The 25,235-nt window shown below is 42.8% G+C and overlaps 1 protein-coding gene across 2 annotated transcripts in view; it reads right to left on the bottom strand.

Annotated features, from left to right (window-relative positions):
• The window catches only part of LOC110501720 (calcium-dependent secretion activator 2), a 265,033-nt gene continuing 239,798 nt past the window's right edge, over positions 1–25,235 (bottom strand). For both annotated transcript variants that reach the window (XM_036952033.1, XM_036952031.1), the window contains 3 exons: positions 16,129–16,236; positions 3,522–3,626; positions 1–3,304 (listed from right to left, as the gene is read on the bottom strand). In XM_036952033.1, coding sequence (XP_036807928.1) covers positions 3,134–3,304; positions 3,522–3,626; positions 16,129–16,236 — 384 coding nt within the window. In that variant the 3' untranslated portion in view covers positions 1–3,133. The remainder of the gene's footprint in view (positions 3,305–3,521; positions 3,627–16,128; positions 16,237–25,235) is intronic.

The following is a 25,235-nucleotide window of genomic DNA, read 5'->3' as shown; positions in this document are numbered from 1 at the left end:
TACATTTGTGACAACAATATATTTTTTCAAGTTTCAAAAAAATTAATCCATAGAGTAATATGAGATCTGCATGTAAAATATTTACATTTGATATTTTATTCATTTAGCAGTCTCTTACCCAGAGCAACTTACAGTTGTGCATTCATCTTAAGATAGCGTGAGACAACCACATATCACAGGCAATATACTATACGAACATTCCATTCCAGCTAAACAATGGATACATAGCATTTAGCAAAACATTTAAATAATAATAAACATAAAATCAATGAATTACAAATCTGAGAACAGTAATATTTTACAAACACACACGAAGGTAACCATAAGCAATCGTTTCTGGTGAACAAAATTGGTGGATATAGCGCTTTGGAACCAAACTCTTGAATTTGACCACAGAACTGTATTCGTCCCATTTGGAGGAAAATTAAACCAATTCAGAATATTGATTCTTTCATTTTACACAGGTCAGTGAATGGGGAGGAAAAAGTCTGCTCATGATAACATTGAACAAGATGATTAGTTGAAACGAGGTTGTCATGTCTCAAGAAAATGACAATTTCTGCAATTTAGTACTTTTTGAGATGAATACAAATCAAAGGAAATGGCCGTTAGGCTAGGTGTATTTCAACACGTGACTGTCAATGTTGATGTCGTGATGGAGACTTTTCAGCTAGGCTTCTAACAAAACTATAAACTGTTGGAATAGGTTGGCAAATAGGTTGCCACAATTTGTAAGATAGTCATAATTGGTATATTAGTTATGGTAATGATATATGATTCTTGAAAAAAATCTAACTTATAAAAATGCCTATTAGCTTGATATTTTGTAATACTCAATTGTTTATGTTTTTGTTGTGTTTGGTTTTAAATAGCAGTTTTTATAAAACAATATGCATCGCTCCTTAAAAACGAAAAATGTAATAACGTATAGCTCCATCCATCACCTTACCAATCAAAGGGTTCGTCGTTGCAGATCGTGCTGTTAATATAATTTATGGAGTAATTTAGTCAATAAGGACACCATGGTTGCATTAAAAACACTAATTCTAACACTTAGAACACACCTTAACAAAAACAGGTGCACAGAAGACAATGGAAATGTATTTCATATAATTCATTGCAGTATTACAGTTAAGACGGCAATTCAGATTCCAAACATGATGCACACAATCCATCAGACCTATTTAACACAGCTTTGAATTCATAGTCATCTGGTAACTCTTGTAGAGGAAAACACATTCAAGCATAGCCTACATACATGCCATGACAATGTGACACTTTAACCTACAGGTATACATTCCCATTCATACAGTGCAGCATAAACATATGGATACTGCCTGTATCGACTGTCTTTCAGGGTACTTATGTAAGAACAACCCCAATGTCCTCATAATGCACTTTTTAATGCACTTTTTTTTTAAAAACCTGTTTGAATTGGCATGGCTATATCTAGGTAACCATAAAGCCTTGTTCACACTGGCAGTTTGAAGTGACTCAAATTCTAGTGGTTTGCATATCCGATTTGAATCCGATTTCTTTTCTACATTCTGAACAGTCAACAACCACATCGAATCAGATATTTCAAGCCACAGTTCAAACCACATTTGTAGGTGTTTTTTGAAATCAGATACAAATCGGATTCCTGACAATGTGACTGATTTATTTGCCCACGAGTGGCATAACTCGTTGCTTGTAAGCTACTCTGTTGACAGTTTGACAAGAACATGTGGTAGCTAGCTAGCATGTTAGTCATGTACAAACAAATTAGTGAGTATGCTAGTAAGCTAAACAGCTAGCTAGCTTGTTGAATGTTGTGGCTAGCCAAAAGGGCTAATTTTGAAAGTTGGGTCATCTTATCCTTTGAGGCTTAAAAGTCTATGTATACTATGATTTTGAACATTCAATGCAATTGGGAAATGTTCATGACAGGCACTAGGCAGGTTTCCATTGACCCAGGTTTATTGGAAAGCAATGTCAACAAAAAATCATTGCGACATGTGTAATGGCAGATATAGGAGACCTTTTCTAAAGATGGACAACATTTGTATTCGTTTGACTGGTGGATTTTTCTTTTGGTCGAACTTTCTTTATTGTGACAAATTAAAATGGAAACAGGGGTTTTCTAATAAATTCTGATTGCAGAATATTTTTTAAGGTACATGATGTCATCACATAGCTATAAAGCTCCACAACAGTTAATTATAAATGCCTACTCAATTATTGCATTCTTGCTGGCTTTCGAAGGCTACCCGAGACATGAAACGGGTAGGTGGGATGGCACACAGGTTGTCACCAATGTATTAATGTGCAATTTGCCTAAATGGGTAATGGAAAGACTTCAGCCACTCCATTTTAATTTGACACTGTAGGTTTTTGTGTTTTTGTTGGGGTGAGACATTATGTCCAGCTGTTTTTATCGACACAAGGTTGTTCAATGGAAACACACCCTAGCCGGCAATTGCTGCATCTATTTTCTATGCAAACTTTCTAAATGTTGACACAAAATCACTGGACAAGTTAATGGAAGCATAGCTACAGTTTTTGTCACCTTAGCTTGCTACAGTACATATCTTCTGAGTGAGAGGAAGCATGAGCACCACCACCAATCAGCCATCACCACTGCACACACAACAGTCGTTACTATGACAACTAGCGTAGCCATGTCAGCAAAGACTGCTTTGTCAGCAAAATCAGCAAAATCCGATTTGGTCACTTGTAACCTGCTGTTTGGACAGTCACTATTCCAAAACGGATTTGAAAAAACAAAACTGATTTGAGCATTAAGGTCTGCATTAAGAGAACAACTTGCATTTTTCTTGGTCTACATCACCATTAAAATAAAGTAAAAACAAACTAACAAACAAACAAACAAATTAAATAAATAAACAAAGGGGTACTGCCCTGAAGGTTACCAGTTGGTGACCACTGAGCTGTACTGTACAAAATAACATCATGTCATTATGGCTGGGAAGGTACCCACTATTGTACTAGGGATTGGTGAGAGAGAGAGGGGGTACACAAGGATGGATGAATTCATCACACAGTTTAGTGTGTGTTCTCCAACCCCTCCATATCATTCTGTCTCACACACACAATCTCCATCCCTTCCACACAAGCACACACTTCCCAAAGTTCATCCGTCCTCCTCGTCACTGTCTCTCATGGTGATACCTTGGAGACCGTCGCCAGCCTTGACCGCCACGGTAGTCTCCTCCGTGGTGAGTCGGTTGTAGACGGTCTCATAGCTTTTGTTGTTCAGGGTCCCATCCAGAACTCCTTGGAGCCGGAAGTCTCGGTATGTCTTCTGTGGGATGAAACCAAACACAAAAACACACACAGGACACGGAGGCAATGGGTAACCGAGACTTTGTACAGTTGTAGGCTAATTCACAACTCGAAGAAACATTCTTAGAGCACTAGACTTAATATTTAGATTGAGGTACATATGTACATGTATGGATGGAGGCCTACAGCTGAATGGTTACAGTGTACACTTGCACCACTTCAACAATGCACGTTACCTTGACAATCTTGATGAGTGTTTTCAGCTGGTACATGTGAAGCTGCAAGTTCAGTCTGTCTGTCAGCCACACACACAGAGCCTTCATGGAGCTGGTGTACCATTGCTGTGAACACGCACACACACGCAGACAGACACAAACAAGTCAGCTTATATATTTATTTTAACCGAGGTACACTGTAGATAAAGCAACATGTCAAGGTACAATGATTCTATACACTATATCTGTCACAAGGTAATAAGGCTGATATAACGTGGTTGTGAGCATGAAGTAACAGAAGATATAGCTGAGTTACACTATAACAGCAAATGTAATTTAGCTAAGCCAGATGGCTAGGCATAGGCTAGTGGTTGCCAGGACTGTGTAAATGGTTAAGAAATAGTATTTATTCATATTTTTTGATTGAACCTTTATTTTAGCAGGGAAATCCCATTGAGACGAAGGCCTATTTTTCAAGGGAGCCCTGCGTGTACACAGTCATACAAATGTGCAACATTTACAAATACAACGCAATAAAAACATACAATATTTCCAAGCAATTTAAGAAAAGCAATCACATTCCTTAACACGGAGGTCCTCCATCAACAACTTGAGCTGCCCTAGAGGTAACAAAGCATCAAGGTGCAGAGAGCTCTGCAGATCATTCCAGACATGGGGTGCAAAAACACTGAATGCAGATTTACCTACTTCAATAGATATCAACGGAACCATCCCTGTGATCGGGTCTGGTGACTCGTAAGTCTGCAGTTGAACAATTAAATAAGGTACAGCGGAAGTTTGTGCAAGAGGGATTTATGAACAAAAAGAGAGCAGCATGTCAATCTACGAGACTTAACAAAGGGCTAGCCTACATTCTGATATAGTATGCAATGAAGTGTACTGAACCTGTCGCCCATAATAAAGCAAAGTGCGCTCTGGTAAACTGCATCTAGTGGTTTCAGTGAAGTGGAAGCTGTATAAATGGTGTCACCATAGTCTAGCACGGGCAGGAAAGTTGACTCTGCTTTCTGCTTTTCAGGAAGAGTCATGGTCTATTTCTGAAGAAGAAGCCTATTTTTATTCTCAACCTCTTAATTAACCCATCCATATGGTTTTTAAATGATATCTTTTGTCAATCCAGATGCCCAGATATTTACAAGCGGGACACGATCAATGTGGGCACCATCCAATGTTGATATGCATAAATCATCAGATACATTTTTAAGTGGATTGGACCGCGCACACACACACACACACACACACACACACACACACACACACACACACACACACACACACACACACACACACACACACACACACATACACACACACACACGCACACGCACATGCACATGCACACGCCCACGCACACACAATCAGTTGATTAAGATGAGCAAAAAAGACTACAAAATAAATAATACAAATACTGAAGCTATATGGGGAAATTATATTGTTTTATATTGTAATATAGTTGCTCAGAGAAAAATATTTTGGTTAAGTAATAAAAGTAACAAGTAATAAATAAATCGCAAAAAGATAGGTGTCAAAATTATTGGCACCCCTGTTTTCAATAGCTTGTTCACCCTTCCCTTGCGAGGACAATGGAACTGAGACTTTTTATGTAATGTTTTATGAGACTGAAGAACACATTGGGAGGGATCTTCCTCCATACAAAATCTTTTCAGATCCTTGATATCCTTCGGTCAGCGGTTATGGACTGACCTCTAAGGATTTATTTGTGGATTGTGATGTGTGCTTGGGGTCATTGTCTTGCTGTTAGATCCATTTTTGGCCAAGTTTCAGCCTCCTGGCAGAGGCAACCAGGTTTTTGGCTAAAATGTCCTGGTGTTTGGCAGAGTGCAGATGACCTTAACAAGGACCCCAGGACCAGTGGAATCAAAACAGCCTCATAATATCAAAGATCCACCACTGTATTTTACAGTATATGCGGCATATGCATCCTTCTTTTGAGGCCAAACCCACCACTGGTGTGCATGGACAAAGACCTTTGTCAACTCTGAACATAGCACCAGTTCCAATCCAAGTGTCAATAGCAAACTCCAGGTGTTAACCTTTGTTGGTTGCTCTCATAAAAAATGTAAAAAAATCTACCAACCCTTCCAAATAGCCTATTAGCCAAATGTAGATTTGGAGACTTGATGACCCTAGATGAGAGCAAGTTCTGTCATTCTCAAATGTTGTCCCTTCTTTACCTCCCAAACCATCTTCCTCACTGTGCGTGCGGACAAGATACACTTGTATCCTCTACCAGACAAGTTTACCACTGTTCCAGTGGTTTTAAACGTGTTAATTGTTGCCCTGATAGTGGTAAGTGGTATATTCGTTATTTTCAGTTTTTTTTTTGTACCCATCGCTTGTTTGATGAAAGTCAACAACTATCTGTCTCTTTTAATTTGTGAGTTATTTTGTTTTTCTCAATGGTGATGGATGACAAAAGGATTTGACATGCGACTTACCAAATGTTTATACCTCAGTGGAACAGGAAGCCATGGCAGGCCCAAATACAGTTCCTTAAAAGATGAGATTCATTTTAAAAAGTAGAATGTTAATGCAGATTGAATTTTGTTTGATTTAATTTACAATAATCTTTAAAGGTGCCAATAATTTTGAAATCTATTTTTTTTCATATATTTTTTAAAAACTTATTAAACAAAGTATCTTTATCTGAGCAATTGTATTAGTATAAAATAATATCATTTCCCCTTTTTTTGTGTGCTCATTATCTGTACTATTTCTTTTAGAGTCTTTTTTGGTCACCTTTAAGGTGACTGTACATCTCATTCAACTTGTTTATTACCACATTCAAAGAGTGTATTGCTATATTTCCTTCAATCCCTTTTTGTATAGAAGACTAACATTTTCCATTGACAAGTTCCACATCACCCTCTCCAATCACACCAGACAACACATCACACAAGGTCAAAGGATAGGGTTTAAAAGGACAACAGTGTTCCATTAAAACCATTATACTTTCAAATATGCCAATTACTGAAGAATACCTGAATGTGTGGGTCTGAAGAGGCTCACCTCCTTGCTTTAAAAATAGAATGCATAATGTGTTTGTAAATGCCTTTGTAGTTCTATTACCAGTCTGGCTACCTTTCACACCTCTCCCCTGGCTACCTTTCACACCTCTCTCCTGGCTACATACAGTAGTATGCCAGAACATTTCTTCTTCATGCAAATCATCTCACAATGTTCTTTCAATTAAGTCACTGGTATAGTATAGTAGTGTAGGTGTATAGAGAGCATATTATGTTTACATATAAAGTTAGCCGTTCTATTTGAAATTATGAGGCTTGGGAGTTTAGGGGACAAAAAATAACTGAATTAAGTAAAAGGCACAGTACACTGTCTGTGAACCCTATTTGGAGCCAGTGTGCCTCACTCTATACAGAGTTTGTTTGACGATGCGATATCCTACATTGAGTTCCCTGCTCATTGAAAGGGAAATAAAAAAAAACTAGTGGGGATGTTGGTGACTGAAAGCATCTGGGTTTCTATCAATGTCTTCTCAAGTGAGGACTTCTGACAAAGAGCATGACACTCTCTCCATCGTTCAGCCTGTCCTCTCTGATATTTTAAAGCTCCCTTTCCAGAAGAATCCATCTCATTTCACTTTGAGTATCGTTGGCTCCACAACAGCCAATAAAAACATTAATACCTACAACGAGAGCCAGCCTACTCGGTAACAGGCTAGCCGCCCCCTGGCACTCAATGGAGCGAGCGTGAAATTGAAAATGGAGATGCACTTTAATTGAGCCGATTAGTGGAAGAGGGGGAAAACAGATGGAGGGAACAAGAGAGCGTTAACTAGACGAGTGAACGTCAGGTCGTTTGTTGTCATTAGTTCTCCTGGAACATTATTTATGTAGTTTGGTAGCTGAGTGTGTCTTTGTGGTGTTTCTGACGGCGAGATGTTAATGACACACTTAAGTGTCCCTCGGTTGACGTGGTTAAAGGCAGAGTGAAGAGAGCAGGGCCACACCTGGGGGCTGGCTGGAGGGGAGGGCTAGTTTGTGTGGCCCCTGTCAGAAGGCTTTATCAGATTAATCTGGGAGATTTGTCCCCTAATATGGAGGACGAGAAGAAGGACTGGTCGCCCGCAAGGGCATGCATTACCCTCGTCATCAACAAAGGAAGCTAGACACTATCTTGGCTGCTCCTCATGTGTAGAAACACATACAGTCAGGTCCCAATTTATTGGCACTCTTGATAAAGATGAGGGAAAAAAAGATTGTATAAAATAAATAATACAAATACTAAAAAGATTGTGGTCAAAATGATTGGCAACCATGTTTCCAATACCTTACAATACCTCACCTTGGGAGGGTAACAATATTAAGCTTTTTCCTCAAATGTTTTATGAGATGGGAGAACGCATTGGGAGGGATCTTAAATTATTCCTCCATACAGAATCTTTCCAGATCCTTGATATCCTTCATCTGCATTTATGAACTGCCCCCTTCAATTCAAACCACAGGTTTTTAATGGGGGTCAAGTCCGGATGCTGAGATGGCATTGCAAAAAAATATTTTGTGGCCAATTAACCGTTTCTTTGTGGATTTTGATGTGCGTGCTTTGGGTTATTGTATTGCCGGTATTGTCTTGTGGCCACGTTTCAGCCTCCTGGCAGAGGTTTTGGCTTAAACAGGTTTTGGCTTAAATATCCTGGTACTGGGTAAAGTTCATGATGCTGTTGACCTTAACAAGGGCCTCAGGACCAGTGGAAGCAAAATAACCCCATAACAGCAAAGATCCACCACCATATTTTACAGTAGGTATGGGGTTCTTTTCTACTTAAGCATCCTTATTTCAATGCCAAACCACAACTAGTGTAAAAAAGGCTCAGTGCCGTTATGTAAAAAAGGCTCAGTGCCGTTATGTAAAAAAGGCTCAGTGCCGTTATGTAAAAAAGGCTCAGTGCCGTTATGTAAAAAAGTCTCAGTGCCGTTATGTAAAAAAAGGCTCAGTGCCGTTATGTAAAAAAGTCTCAGTGCCGTTATGTAAAAAAGGCTCAGTGCGTTATGTAAAAAAGGCTCAGTGCCGTTATGTAAAAAAGGCTCAGTGCCGTTATGTAAAAAAGGCTCAGTGCGTTATGTAAAAAAGGCTCAGTGCTGTTATACTCACAAGATGAGGTATTGAAAATAGGGTTTCTGCGGTCTAAGGCACTGCATCGCAGTGTTGCGACGTGACTACAGCTTGGGGTTCGATCCCAGGCTGTGTCACAACCGGCCGTGACCGAGAGTCCCATAGGGCGGCGCACAATTGACCCAGAGTCGTCCGGGGTAGGGGAGGGTTTGGCCGGGGGGGGCTCATCGCGCTCTTACTTGCCTCATCGCGCTCTAGCAACTCCTGGTGGCGGGCCGAGCTCCTGCAAGCTGACCACCAGGTCGTCAGTTGAACGGTGTTTCCTCCGACACTTTGGTGCGACTGACTTCCGGGTTAAGCGAGTGGGTGTTATGAAGCGCGGCTTGGCAGGTCATGTTTCAGAGGACGCATGTTTTGACCTTCGCTTCTACCGAGCCCGTTGGCGAATTGCAGCGACGAGACAAGATCGTAATTGGATATCACAAAATTGTGTAGAAAAAGGTGGTAAAATAATAAAAATGATTGGGTTGCCAATAATTTTGACCCTTATCTTTTTGAGAGACAATAAATACTTGTTAAACAAAATGTCTTTATCTGAGCAATTGTACTAGTATAAAATAATATAATTTTCAAATTTTGGGAGCATACAATATAGCTCAGTATATGCATTTATTTGATAGTCTTTTTTGCTCATCTTTATCAAGGGTGTCAATAATTATGGCTCCGACTCTATATGCATGCATGCAAACACACCCACACATACACAAGTAAACCATACACACACATGCAAACACACTTAGAAACAGTTGACCAATACAAGCTGATGGCACCCAAAAGCAGCAAGAGCTACCTACACTCATGCAATGCAATTACCCCCACATAAACAGACAGATGTGTGCACATTAACACATCTATGGAGAGATCATCACATTTCCCAGCACACACAACCACAGGCGGTGAACGTGTGTGTGGTGACATGGTTAGACCCTGACGTTGTCTCTCCTCCTGGTGCATGACTGTGGGTGTGTGGGGTCCATTAGAGCTGTGCCTGCCTCCTCCGTCTCCCATCCAACCCCCTCCCCATCTCCCCAGCCCCAAATGAACACTGCTTTACTCCAATCTCAGTTTCCACGTCAAGTTTACAAACCCAATCTTAGAGGGTAGCAATGAGGAGGGCTGTGTTTGCGTGTGTGTCGGATGGATGAATCGTTTTGTTGTTGTTGTTGCATGCATTGTCAGATAGGTACGTATGTGTATGTATGTGTGCCTTAGATGTGTGTAATTGTGTATGTATGTGTATGCATTTCATCTTATGTGCTGAACACTGAAGGTACTCTGTGACACACTGCAACCGCAGGATATATAGAGGAAGTAAGGGGGCCACACACAGGGCACCTCTCAGCATATTTCAATGGTAGACAGGTCAACAAAAACCCTGGGGGGGGGGGGGGGTAGCTTGGGCCCTGGAAGTAGTCACAATGGGGTACTCTCACTGTGAAACAAGTGTCCTCTCGCACTCATCACATCATGCGGCCTCCCCACAACAATAAGAGGGTGCAAATGAGATAGGGAGAGGGAAAAAGGAGGGCAAATGTGTGAGGAAGAAATGGGAAGGGAGGTGCATACAGGTTAAGATGGGTCCAGAGAAGAGGGGGGAGTTTGTGAAAAGAAAAGAGGGGGGTTTAGGAGGTCTAAGTGAAAATAAAATGGTTGAGAGAGGGAGATATAAAGTAGAGTGGGAAGCACTGGTCAGGAAAGGGGAAGACAGAGGGCTGAAGAAGAGAGAGAAAGGTGGGGGAAGTGTGTATAACATGAGAGGAATAGGGGTGCAAGGAAAGGGAAACAGTGGGACAGAAATAGCAGCTGGTGAGATGGAGAGTGTGTGTGTCACTGTATCTTTGAGTGAAAAGGAAAGAGAGTTTGATTTTGTGCATGTGTGTGTCTTAGTGAGAGGGAGGGAGTGTGTTTGTGTGTCCACTACCGGACATTTAAGGTTTGATGGAATCCCACACACACCTGACAACGATTCACCTCAGAATAGGATAAATAAAGTGGGTGAAATGTGTCTCCTTTTCATGCTGTTTTTCATTCAACACCTACATATACTGTACTGGCATCACAATACAGCAGATATATTGTCCACTGGTTCCAATTTCTATTGTGTTTAACAAAATTCATTTAACTATTTTAACATAGCGTTGTAAAAATGACAGTTACTCACTCTTTCTATGTTCTTAGTATGACGAAAACGCTTAAAAAAAGTAAAAACATATACACACAAACAGGGGCGGCAGGTAGCCTAGTGGTTAGAGTGTTGGGTCAGTAACTAAAAGGGTGCTGGATCGAATCCCCGATCTGACAAGGTAAAAATCTGTCGTTCCACTCCTGAACAAGGCAGTTAACCCCCTGTTCGCCGGTAGGCTGTCATTGTAAATAAGAATTAGTTCTTAACTGACTTGCCTAGTTAAATCAAGTTTAAATATGTATTTTTTTAATTGTCAGGCGGAGTTGTGAAGTTGTCTGTCTGTTGTTTGTACTATTGACTTCAAAAAGTACAGGTAAAAACATAAAATGCTAAAAAGCAAGGCGTGTGTATAGTATAACATTGTGTCCCTTCCAGGTTTCAGTACCATTGTAAACTCAGGAAAAAAAGAAACGTCCCCTTTTCAGGACCCTGTCTTTCAAAGATAATTCCTAAAAATCTCAAAACTTCACAGATCTTCATTGTAAAGGGTTTAAACATGGTTTCCCATGCTTGTTCAATGAACCATAAACAATTAATGAACACGCACCTGTGGAATGGTCGTTAAGACATTAACAGCTTACAGACGGTAGGCAATTAAGGTCACAGATATGAAAACCTAGGACACTAAAAAGGCCTTTCTACTGACTCTGAAAAACACCAAAAGAAAGATGCCCAGGGTCCCTGCTCATCTGCGTGAAAGTGCCTTAGGCATGCTGCAAGGAGGCTTGACGACTGCAGATGTGGCCAGGGCAATAAATTGCCATGTCCGTACTGTGAGACGCCTAAGACAGCACTACAGGGAGACAGGAACGGACAGCTGATCGTCCTCGCAGTAGCAGACCTCGTGTAACAACACCGTCACAGGATTGGTACATCCAAACATCACACTTACTGGACAGGTACAGGATGGCAACAACAACTGCCCGAGTTACACCAGGAACGCACAATCCCTCCATCAGTGCTCAGACTGTCCACAACAGGCTGAGAGAGGCTGGACTGAGGGCTTGTAGGCCTGTTGTAAGGCAGGTCCTCAGCAGACATCACCGGCAACAACGTTGCCTATGGGCACAAATATACCGTCGCTGGACCAAACAGGACTGGCAAAAAGTGCTCTTCACTGACGAGGCGTGGTTTTGTCTCACCAGGGGTGATGGTCGGATTCGCGTTTATCGTCGAAGGAATGAGCGTTACATCAAGGCCTGTACTCTGGAGCGGGATTGATTTGGAGATGGAGGGTCCGTCATGGTCTGGGGCGGTGTGTCACAGCATCATCCGACTGAGCTTGTTGTCATTGCAGGCAATCTTAACGCTGTGCGTTATAGGGAAGACATCCTCCTCCCTCATGTGGTACCCTTCCTGCAGGCTCATCCTGACATGACCCTCCAGCATGACAATGCCACCAGCCATACTGCTCGTTCTGTGAGTGATTTCCTGCAAGACAGGAATGTCAGTGTTCTGCCATGGCCAGCGAAGAGCCCGGATCTCAATCACATTGAGCACGTCTAGCACCTGTTGGATCGGAGGGTGAGGGCTAGGGCCATTCGCCCCAGAAATGCCCGGGAATTTGCAGGTGCCTTGGTTGAAGAGTGGGGTAACATCTCACAGCACGAACTGGCAAATCTGGTGCAGTCCATGAGGAGGAGATGCACTGCAGTACTTAATGCAGCTGGTGGCCACACCAGATACTGACTGTTACATTTGATTTTGACCCCCCCTTTGTTCAGGGACACATTATTAAATTTCTGTTAGTCACGTCTGTGGAATTTGTTCAGTTTATGTCTCAGTTGTTGAATCTTGCTATGTTCATACAAATATTTACACATGTTAAGTTTGCTGAAAATAAACGCAGTTGATAGTGAGAGGACGTTTTTTTGTTGTTGCTGAGTTTATGAAGCAATACAGACTTAACAATAGCCATACTCCTTGCTATGTCTACAATAATATAAATATGTTTGTTGTTTAGCAAAAGGTTGTTTAGGTATTGGATTAGGTTGTTGACAACATGTAAACTATATTTAATCTCCAAATGTTTATTGAAAACATAAATACATTTGCACAATGAGCACTTTTCCTCACTCAAATACATTGTTATAATTGTTGCTTAGATAGCTAGCGAATTTGAGCCATTTTAGCATTGACATGAAATTACTCAAAACACCTCAAAACAAGACATGGCATCAAGAAGAAGATAAAACTAGCTGAAACGAGCAACCTACAGGACCTCCAACAGCCGAAGCTAAGTAGTAACATTAACATGATGCCTTCTAATTGCAGTCGCTGTACTCGCCTTACGGCGAGGATAGCTGTGCTACAAGCCCAGCTTCAGACGCAATCGCTAGGCAAGGGTAATTTCAGTGTAGGAAAGGATGAAACAGCGTCTGTGCCACCAGTAAGTACAGATAGTAGTATAAATCCCCTGGCACAGTCCCCGCAGCCGGACAACTTTCTCACGGTTTCTGGAAGGAAATGCTGTAGGAACGCTCAACCGGTGTCGCTCATTCAGCCGACAGAAACTTTCAACCGGTTTTCCCCATTAAGCAGCGGGTCGGAGTCAGAGGCCGAGTCTTCTCTGGTCTCTACTCCTCCCGTTACGGGGTCTGAGACGCCGAAGCTTCCCACCATTAGCTCTGACAAATTGAAAACTCTAGTCATTGGCGACTCCATTACCCGCAGTATTAGACTTAAAACGAATCATCCAGCGATCATACACTGTTTACCGGGGGGCAGGGCTACCGACGTTAAGGCTAATCTGAAGATGGTGCTGGCTAAAGCTAAAACTGGCGAGTGTAGAGAGTATAGAGATATTGTTATCCACGTCGGCACCAACGATGTTAGGATGAAACAGTCAGAGATCACCAAGCGCAACATAGCTTCTGCGTGTAAATCAGCTAGAAAGATGTGTCGGCATCGAGTAATTGTCTCTGGCCCCCTCCCAGTTAGGGGGAGTGATGAGCTCTACAGCAGAGTCTCACAACTCAATCGCTGGTTGAAAACTGTTTTCTGCCCCTCCCAAAAGATAGAATTTGTAGATAATTGGCCCTCTTTCTGGGACTCACCCACAAACAGGACCAAGCCTGACCTGCTGAGGAGTGACGGACTCCATCCTAGCTGGAGGGGTGCTCTCATTTTATCTACCAACATAGACAGGGCTCTAACTCCTCTAGCTCCATAATGAAATAGGGTGCAGGCCAGGCAGCAGGCTGTTAGCCAGCCTGCCAGCATAGTGGAGTCTGCCACTAGCACAGTCAGTGTAGTCAGCTCAGCTATCACCATTGAGACCGTGTCTGTACCTCGACCTAGGTTGGGCAAAACTAAACATGGCGGTGTTCGCCTTAGCAATCTCACTAGGATAAAGACCACCTCCATTCTTGTCATTATTGAAAGAGATCATGATACCTGACATCTCAAAATAGGGCTACTTAATGTTAGATCCCTTACTTCAAAGGCAATTATAGTCAATGAACTAATCACTGATCATAATCTTGATGTGATTGGCCTGACTGAAACATGGCTTAAGCCTGATGAATTTACTGTGTTAAATGAGGCCTCACCTCCTGGCTACACTAGTGACCATATCCCCCGTGCATCCCGCAAAGGCGGAGGTGTTGCTAACATTTACGATAGCAAATTTCAATTTACAAAAAAAAAATGAAGTTTTCGTCTTTTGAGCTTCTAGTCATGCAATGCTCTACTTTCCGGCTACCCGGATAAAGCACTAAATAAACTTCAGTTAGTGCTAAATACGGCTGCTAGAATCCTGACTAGAATCAAAAAAATTTATCATATTACTCCAGTGCTAGCCTCTCTACACTGGCTTCCTGTCAAAGCAAGGGCTGATTTCAAGGTTTTACTGCTAACCTACAAAGCATTACATGGGCTTGCTCCTACCTATCTCTCTGATTTGGTCCTGCCGTACATACCTACACAAGACGCAGGCCTCCTAATTGTCCCTAGAATTTCTAAGCAAACAGCTGGAGGCAGGGCTTTCTCCTATAGAGCTCCATTTTTATGGAACGGTCTGCCTACCCATGTCAGAGACGCAAACTCGGTCTCAACCTTTAAGTCTCTACTGAAGACTCATCTCTTCAGTGGGTCATATGATTGAGTGTAGTCTGGCCCAGGAGTGGGAAGGTGAACGGAAAGGCTCTGGAGCAACGAACCGCCCTTGCTGTCTCTGCCTGGACGGTTCCCCTTTTTCCACTGGGATTCTCTGCCTCTAACCCTATTTCAGGGGCTGAGTCACTGGCTCTTACTGGGGCTCTCTCATGCCGTCCCTGGAGGGGGTGCGTCACCTGAGTGGGTTGATTCACTGATGTGGTCATCCCCCCCCCCCCCCTCCCCTTGGGTTGTGCCGTGGCGGAGGTCTTTGTGGGCTATACTCAGCCTTGTCTCAGGATGGTAAGTTGGTGGTTGAAGATATCCCTCTAGTGGTGTGGGGGCTGTGCTTTGGCAAAGTGGGTGGGGTTATATCCTTCCTGTTTGGCCCTGTCCAGGGGTGTCCTCGGATGGGGCCACAGTGTCTCCTGACCCTCCTGTCTCAGCCTCCAGTATTTATGCTGCAGTAGTTTATGTGTCGGGGGCTAGGGTCAGTTTGTTATATCTGGAGTACTTCTCCTGTCCTATTCGGTGTTCTGTGTGAATCTAAGTGTGCGTTCTCTAATTCTCTCCTTCTCTCTTTCTTTCTCTCTCTCGGACCTGAGCCCTAGGACCATGCCCCAGGACTACCTGACATGATGACTCCTTGCTGTCCCCAGTCCACCTGGCCGTGCTGCTGCTCCAGTTTAAACTGTTCTGCCTTATTATTATTCGACCATGCTGGTCATTTATGAACATTTGAACATCTTGGCCATGTTCTGTTATAATCTCCACCCGGCACAGCCAGAAGAGGACTGGCCACCCCACATAGCCTGGTTCCTCTCTAGGTTTCCTCCTAGGTTTTGGCCTTTCTAGGGAGTTTTTCCTAGCCACCGTGCTTCTACACCTGCATTGCTTGCTGTTTGGGGTTTTAGGCTGGGTTTCTGTACAGCACTTTGAGATATCAGCTGATGTATGAAGGGCTATATAAATACATTTGATTTGATTTGATTTTGACCTACGATTCCCCACATGGCAGCTTCTTGTGATTGTTGCTAGCTCTCTGACCATTCACAATCATAACAAAGCACGGCTTCTGGCCCCATCGATGCTTGCGCATAATTTTCGTGACATTGCCATCCAACCCGTCTACAAGGTGCAAGTGTGAGTGCACGTCACGGTCAACACACTTACGTCAAACAGCTTCTCGATGTACATCTCCTCATTGACGCGGTCTCGCAGGATGTCCTGGTTCTGCCGCACAAACGTTATGTAGGTATCAGCCAGGTCCATCCCTGGCTTCTGAGAACAGATAGAGAGAGGAGACAGGGAGAAGAAGAGGAGGAGAGATGAAAAAAAACACAAGGAGGCGATAGATAGGGTTAAACATGGGGAGTGTAATAGGAAAGACACTATTTGTAAACTGGTGTGTTCGGACTTTAACACCTAAACAGAGAATGGCCATATTCATTGCCTTAAAGTGGACATCAGCAGTTGAAACAATAACAAAGCAAACTCCCCCCACCTGTTTCGCTGAAAAGCTAAGGGGCTGGAAAAATGTAACCATTCTCAAATTATGATGAAAGGGCTAACCATCCATGATATCAAAATGATAGTTTTTTTTAAAACTCTGTTTATTAAGTTTTGAACACACACACACACAGACAAGACAAAGCAATATAAATAATATACTCAACTAGAAAAAAATACAAATAAAAATACAAATAAAAAAATAGCTTTAAAGATACCATACTTTAGACAAGTTAAACACACCAGGCAGAAGGCTACAGAGGTTAAAGGGCAATCTATGGTACAGGGACAGAGCAAACATCTCACCATTGTTCCTGTAAACAGTCAAGGGATAAGGGTGGAGAAATGCAACCACTCACAGAGAGTCATGGCCACAGACCGACCATCCACTGGACAAAAAAAAGTTTACAATGCTTTAAAATAAATGTAAAAAAAATGATTATTCATGTAGGCGTGAACAAAATGTAAAAATAACTGGGAAAAACAAGCTCACACTTCAGTCTCTGCCTGGGCAAGATGAACAAGGCATCTGCGGACCACAATCAATAAGCACATGGATCTTAATGCCCCCCCCCCCCCCAGCAAAAACACAGAGAGAAACTCCTCCAACCCTTAAGTCACAGACTTATTTTAGTATTAATTGGAATGCCATCAGAGGATGGACTGTTTAAAGTAAGACCGGAATGGAGCCCAAGCCTCATCAAACAGTTTGGGGTTCCCACGTGAATTGAATTGAATTTTTTCTAGTTTCAGAGAGCACAACACATCCCTCACCCAATATTTATAAGATGGGGGAGCTGCCATCTTCCAGTTCTGCAGTATTAGCCGTCTAGCTAAAAGAGTTGTATAAGCAACCGACTGGATTCTCGATAGGGGGGTACCCATGGGCAGTACTCCAAAAAGGCCTGTAAGGGGAGACGGCTCTATAACAGTATCATATATATCAGAGAAACATTTAAATATTAATTCCCAGAAACCTGACAGTTTATGACAGCCCCAAAACATATGCAACAGTGCGGCTGGTTCCACCTTACATCTGACACAGGTAGGATCAAAATCAGAGAATATTCTTCCAAGTTTGGCCCCCGACCAGTGGATACGGTGAACCACCTTGAATTGAATGAGGCTGTGTCTAGTGCTAAAAGAGGACGAGTGCACCCTGTGCAGCACAGATTCCCAGGCGTCTTCCCCAAGTTCCTCCCCCAAATTCTTTTCCCATCGAGTCTTTAAAGGCACCAAAGAAGGGTTCTGTAAGTCATTTTTTTGCATATACATCTGAAATTGCGCCCCTAGGAAGCTTGTTCAGCTCCAAGATGCTCTAGCTGTATTCGCAGGCCTATTGGGAAATCCAGGTGTGTTAGCCCTGACAAAGTTTCTAGTCTGGAGATAGCGGAAAAAGTGGGATTGGGGGAGATTGAACTTTTCCTGCAGCTGAGAAAAAGAGGCAAATGTACCATCAAAGAATAATTGGGCTAGCGAGGAAAGGCCTAGTGAGTGCCAAATGCCAAAAGCCCCATCATTCAAAGATGGAGGAAATAAAATGTTCTGATTGATTGGGCCTGATAGAGAAAAGCCTCGGAGGCTAAAGGCTAAACGGAACTGATTCCAAATTTTAAGAGACTGCTTTACAATTGGGTTGGCACACCTTTTTCCTAGGGACACTGGGAGAGACGAGCACAGCACAGAGGAAAGTGCTGCAGGTTTACACGATTCAGACTCCATCTGGACCCAAAGTGGTCTAGGGCCAGTAGGATCAGTCTGCAGCCAGTACAGAACGGCTCTAAAATTTGCAGCCCAGTAGTATGTCTGAACATTTGGTAGAGCTAAACCCCCCAATGACTTAGGCTTCTGTAAATGTTTTCTACCAATCTGTGGTACCTTGCCATCCCAAATAAAATGCATGAATGTTTGATCCAGTGAAATAAAAAAAGATTTTGGAATAAAAATGGGTAAACATTGAAATAAATATAGAAATTTGGGCAACACATTCATTTTAATGACATTAACCCTTCCGATAAGAGAAAGGGGTAGCGAATTCCAAAAAGTAAAAGATTGTTTCAATCTGTCTGCTAGAGCAACAAAATTTTCCTGAAACAAATTTGAATATTTCCTTGTCACTTTTACTCCCAAGTAAGTGAATTGATCCCGGACAATCCTAAACTGAGAACATGTGAAAGAGCACTTTAAAGCAGCCTTGTTTACCGGAAAAAGCTCACTCTTGCCTAGATTCAGCTTGTACCCTGAGATTGATCCAAACTTTTTAAGAACAGATAGGGCACGTGGCAATGAGGTATCGGGATTGGAGATAAACAAAAGGAGGTCGTCAGCATATAGCGAGACTTTCTGCTCCCAGCCCGCCCTGATTATGCCTTGAATGGCATCATTAGAGCGTAGTGCAATGGCGAGAGGCTCGATTGCCAAAGCAAACAACAAGGGGGAGAGTGGGCAACCCTGTCTGGATCCACGGTGCAAGGGAAAATAGTCAGAGGACAAGTTATTAGTCCGTACCGAAGCCATGGGGGAAAAATAAAGAATCTTTATCCACGCAATGAATTTGGGGCCAAAGCCAAATCTATAAAGGGCAGCTGTTAGGTAATCCCACTCAACGCGGTCAAACGCTTTTTCGGCATCAAGTGAGACCACCACCTCCGGGTCCTCCGACGCTGGGGAGTACAGTATATTCATAAGGCGCCTAATATTGAAAAATTAAATGCCTATTTCTCACAAAGCCAGTCTGGTCAGAGTGTATTACTTGGTGCAGCAAGCCTTCCATACGGATGGCTAAAAGCTTAGCTAGGATTTTGTAATCACAGTTTAAAAGCGAGATTGGGCGATAGGATCCACATTCCAGGGATCTTTGTTTTCTTTAGTAGTAATGAAATTGAAGCCTGATAAAGACTAGGCGGCAGCTTTGAAGTATTGAGAAACTCTGCGAATAGTCGGGAGAAGAATGGGCAAAGCAGACCAGAAAACGTCCTGTAAAATTCGGTTGGAAAACCGTCCGGACCCGGTGATTTACCACTTTTCATTGCGGACACTGCTGTTGCAATCTCCTCAAGCGTAAATTCTTCTTCTAGACAGTCATGGGAGTCTGTATCAATTGAAGGCATATTCAAGCCATTAAAGAAGGAGTCAATCAGCAAAGGGTCTTGAGGGGATTCAGAGGTGTATAGCGCTGAGTAAAATTGTTTAAATTGATCATTGATCTCTATATGTATAACTGTGGTGGTACCAGACGGGGTCCTTATTTGTGGGATTAGCCGTGAGGCCTCAGATTTACGGATCTGATGTGCAAGGAGTTTACTGGCCTTGTCGCCTTGTTCATAGACTTTGTATCGAGCTCGCAAGAGTAACTGTTCAGCTTGCCTGGTAGAGAGCTCATCAAATTCAGATTGGAGTAGTTGGCGCTCTTTATGCAGATCAGAGGAAGGATCCGTAGCATACTTCTCATCCAATGTGGCTATGGACTCGCTCAGGTCCCGAAGTCGCTGGGAGCGAACTCTGTTTTGGTTGGCTGTATAAGAAATAATTTGGCCACGTAGGTATGCTTTGAGAGACTCCCATATGGTAGAGCAGGACATACCTGGTGTTGAATTAGTTTCTAGGAATAAGGTAATTTCAGAAGAAATGAAATTGACAAACTCCTTATCTGAGAGTAAAATGGGGTTGAGACGCCATTGATAACACCTAGGAGGTCGCTGGGGAAACTCTAGTTCAAGCACTACTGGTGAATGGTCAGAGATAACAATACTCTTGTAAGTACACTGCCGAAGGTTAGGCAGAAGTTTTTTGTCCAAAAAGAAGTAATCAATCCGGGAGTACGTTTTATGAACATGAGAATAAAAGGAATACTGTCTATCTGTAGGATGTAGGAAGCGCCAGGCCTCAAACATAGCATATTTCTGAAGAAAGGATTGAATAAGTAGGGCACATTTAGATGGGCCTGTATTTATTTGTGAGGACTTGTCCAGAACTGGGGACATTTTACAGTTGAAATCCCCCCCTAAAATCAACAAATGAGAATCTAAATTGGGAATAGCAGACAGAAAGGAAGAAATGAACTTGTGTCATCCCAATTGGGAGCATAAACACTAGCCAAAACAAGAGGGGTAGAAAACAGTTCACCAGTTACTATGACGTATCGTCCCTTAGGATCAGCAATAACCTCAGAAGCTACAAAGGGAGTAGCTTTATCAACCAGAATAGCAGCACCTCTTGATTTACTATGAAAGTTTGAGTGGAACACTTGACCAACCCAGTCCTTACGCATCCTAAAATGCTCACCAGTCCTCAAGTGAGTCTCTTGTAGAAATGCAATATTTGCATTCAAACCCTTTAAGTGCGTCAACACCCTCTTACGCTTTACCGGGTTGTTAACCCCTTTGGTATTCCAAGAAATGTACTTGATCGTATTATTTTGGCCCCTCTGGGCATTCCCGTTATTCAACCCTGTCATTAGAGCATAGAATGGAAAAGCAATGAGCGCCCAAAACCCCCAGAATAACTTGTCTCAGAGTAATAATGCACGGTGGTAAATGTTTGGAAAAAGTACAGAAAAAAAAACAGAAAAAAAACTAAAAAGACAGAATGACAACATTAGAACTGAACAATTCAACCTGCCCCCCCACCCCCCATCCCAGACAATACCTCCCCAAACGAGGTACAAGCCTAAGTAGAACATGTTCTCTTCGCACAGTATGTCTGTGAGAGTGCGGTCTTAAACCTAAACCCACAGTCCCGCTCTTTAAAGTCGCGTTTTGTTAGTGGATCAAGCAGCAAAAAGAAAGATTTGTACGTATTTTTTCAAATAAAAAAAAGGCGAATCCCTTGTGCAAACGGAATGACAAAAGCACCACTTGTAGATGTATATAATCGTATTCACCCGTCTTATAACAGGCATTGAGAAAGAAAATAAATAAAATGTATAAAGGCTCTCAGCCAAAAATCTAATTTGAAGTAAGGAAATCGTAGTTAGACAATCAAAAATAATAGTAATTATAATAGTAGTCTAGTTGAAGCTGAGACAGCTTACAACCAATACCAAAAAACTATGTGTGCGCAACGTTGAACGTTTGCTGGGCATAAATGACGCTCAAAACTTTGAAAATTAAAGTGAGGCCCCAGAAACCGTGTAGCCTCGGGAGACATTTACTGTTTACTGGGTCAATGCAAACGGATGCAGTAAACAAATAACCAAAACTATTTCGAGTCACTGAGACAATGTGTAAACAAACTAAATAGGTGAGAGAGATAAGGCACGCACACTAGACAATCAAAACATTAGATCACATCAAATAAGCCTGAATAGTTTCACCAACTATAGAAGACTAGCCTGTTATATCTAAACATAATTGTACCACAAGTGGGGTACTTACAATCCACACTGTGAGCATATTCAAGACTTCTTGATGTGACGTTGAATGTGAGCCATAGCCTCATCCGGAGATTCAAATGTGTGGTCTTTACCCTCATGAGATATCCATAAACGGCCGGGAATCGCAGTCCATACTTCACACTTGGATGGTCCCGAAGCACTCGTTTGGCCTGTCCGAAAGCTGCGCGCTGCCTGGAAACAGTGGGGGAGTAGTCCTGGTAAATGAAAAAGCTCTGTCCTTGAAAGCTCAGAGTGGTATTGCGGGCTCGTTGGAGGATCTCCATCGTCTCATGAAAAAAGTGCACTCGAAGAATTATGTCACGGGGCCTCTCCCCATCCCGGGGCTTTGGGCACAGCGACCGGTGGGCTCGATCAATCAGGGGCTTTTCATTTAAGGCAAGAACATCCTTCAGCAGCCCTGAAACGAAATCCGTGGCGTGATGCATTTCCGCGGACTCTGGGACTGATACAAGTCTCAGATTATTGCGGCGAGAGAAACCCTTCTAAACTCACACAGCACTCCCTCACCTATTTCAAATCCGCAGCTAGGCGTTTAACTTCAGTCTCCAGGGATGTAGTTAAATCGGAGACATTAGTAGCGGAGGCCTCCAGTGCTGCAATCGTTGTAGTGTGTGACGCAGTTGTTGTTTTGAGTAATGTAATTGCCGGCACAGTCTCGTTCCGCAGGATGGTTAAATCTGCTTTTAAAGTATCAGAAACCTCCTGTATTCTGGCCTCAATCGTAGCAACCACCTGTGTTTTCATTTCAACTATCTCAGAGCGTAGTAGCCTGATGGCCTCGAGAATGTTCATTTCAGCGCCGCCAGGCCAAGCCGCGCCCCCGGGTAAAGTGTGCGTCCCCGGGCCCTCAGACTCAGGAGAGGGCGGTGATGAGAGCGGGTCTTGTAGGCCGGGTTTTCTCAAAGTCATGCTCTTGGCCTTATGTTTGGTCGACATGCTGACATTCGGAAGCAAAGTAGTCTTGGTTTTTACGGATAGGGATCACCAAATTAATATTTGAAAATAAATACGGTTCTGCTGCAGAATTCACATAAACTTTAAGAATACCACGGGAGCAAACAGAGAACACGTCAGTCACACATGGCGTCCCCTACCATCCCCCTCAAAATGATAGTTTTAACCATGTTTTGAGGCTATACAGTCATGGCCAAAAGTTTTGAAAATGACACAAATATTAATTTTCACAAAGTCTGCTGCCTCAGTTTGTATGATGGCAATTTGCATATACTCCAGAATGTTATGAAGAGTGATCAGATGAATTGCAGTTAATTGCAAAGTCCCTCTTTGCCATGCAAATGAACTGAATCCCCCAAAAACATTTCCACTGCATTTCAGCCCTGCCACAAAAGGACCAGCTGACAGCATGTCAGTGATTCTCTCATTAACACAGGTGTGGGTGTTGACGAGGACAAGGCTGGAGATCACTCTGTCATGCTGATTGAGTTCGAATAACAGACTGGAAGCTTCAAAAGGAGGGTGGTGCTTGGAATAATTGTTCTTCCTCTGTCAAACATGGTTACCTACAAGGAAACACATGCCATCATCATTGCTTTGCACAAAAAGGGCTTCACAGGCAAGGATATTGCTGCCAGTAAGATTACACCTAAATCAACCATTTATCGGATCATCAAGAACTTCAAGGAGAGCGGTTCAATTGTTGTGAAGAAGGCTTCAGGGCGCCCAAGAAAGTCCAGCAAGCGCCAGGACCGTCTCCTAAAGTTGATTCAGCTGCGGGATCGGGGCACCACCAGTACAGAGCTTGCTCAGGAATGGAAAGTGTGAGTGCATCTGCACGCACAGTAAGGCAAAGACTTTTGGAGGATGGCCTGGTGTCAAGAAGGGCAGCAAAGAAGCCACTTCTCTCCAGGAAAAACATTAGGGACAGACTGAAATTCTGCAAAAGGTACAGGGATTGGACTGCTGAGGACCGGGGTAAAGTCATTTTCTCTGATGAATCCCCTTTCCGATTGTTTGGGGCTTCCAGAAAAAAAGCTTGTGCAGAGAAGACGAGGTGAGCGCTACCATCAGTCATGTGTCATGCCAACAGTAAAGCATCCTGAGACCATTCATGTGTGGGGTTGCTTCTCAGCCAAGGGAGTGGGCTCACTCACAATTTTGCCCAAGAACACAGCCATGAATAAAGAATGGTACCAACACATCCTCCAAGAGCAACTTCTCCCAACCATCCAGGAACAGTTTGGTGACGAGCAATGCCTTTTCCAGCATAATGGAGCACCTTGCCATAAGGCAAAAGTGATAACTAAGTGCTCGGGGAACAAAACATCGATATTTTGGGTCCATGGCCAGGAAATTCCCTAGACCTTAATCCTATCCTAAAGAGGCGGGTGGACAAACAAAAACCCACAAATTCTGACAAACTCCAAGCATTGATTATGCAAGAATGGGATGCCCAGAAGTTAGGCCAGGGCGGATTGCAGAGGTCTTGAAAAAGAAGGCTCAACACTGCAAATATTGCCTCTTTGCATCAACTTCATGTAATTGTCAATAAAAGCCTTTGACACTTATGAAATGCTTGTAATTATACTTCAGTATAATTATACTTCAGTATTCCCATCGTAACATCTGACAAAAATACCTAAAGACACTGAAGCAGCAAACTTTGTGGAAATTAATATTTGTGTCATTCTCAAAACTTTTGGCCACGACTGTACAGTGTTTGTTGACATTTACTTCGTTTACAAACATTGTAGTAAAAAAAGCTTATATTTTGGGTTCTGATGGGGTACAGCAGTTGAACTAAGCTCATGATGCATTTATACGTTATATTCTTCAAGAATCAATGGGTACATATCATTAGTAAGGTCAAAAATGTATGTAGCTATGGTAGATTTCCCCTTTAAAAAGTCATATTTCCGTTGAAACGAGGGGGGCAAGTTTTCCAACTGCCGCATTCTAACAAATCCCCTTCTCTTCAAGAGATGTGTAAAGAGGTACGACTCTGCACACTTGCTGTCAGAATAACAAGTGGTGGAGCTGTTACCAACTAAACATTTAGTGAATGTCAAAGCAATCGTGGCGCCAGAGGAGAGAGGCCAGAGGCAGAAACGAGGGTTAACCCTCTTCCATTCACACTCTCTATGTCAGTTGGAGATTTACACTGTAATGCTATTGTAATTGCTTTGACATCTTTCACACCCGCTTCTCAGGGCCTTAGATAGCCCCCCGGGGCCTGCTGTCCTACTACAGTGCTGAACACGACACGCCAACTCCCCTGTGGAAAAGGAGCTTCTGTATGTGCAAAAAAAAAAAAAACCTGAGCACAGAAAACCCCTTTGACTGATGTTCTTCCACGGAGATGGAAGAGAAGACTGTGATTACCAACTGTAATTGTGGCAACCGAAGCGGAAGGTGGGTA

This window comes from Oncorhynchus mykiss, chromosome 2 (assembly GCF_013265735.2).
Source record: "Oncorhynchus mykiss isolate Arlee chromosome 2, USDA_OmykA_1.1, whole genome shotgun sequence".
NCBI lineage: Eukaryota > Metazoa > Chordata > Actinopteri > Salmoniformes > Salmonidae > Oncorhynchus > Oncorhynchus mykiss.
This window is presented reverse-complemented; position numbering and strand designations above follow the sequence as displayed.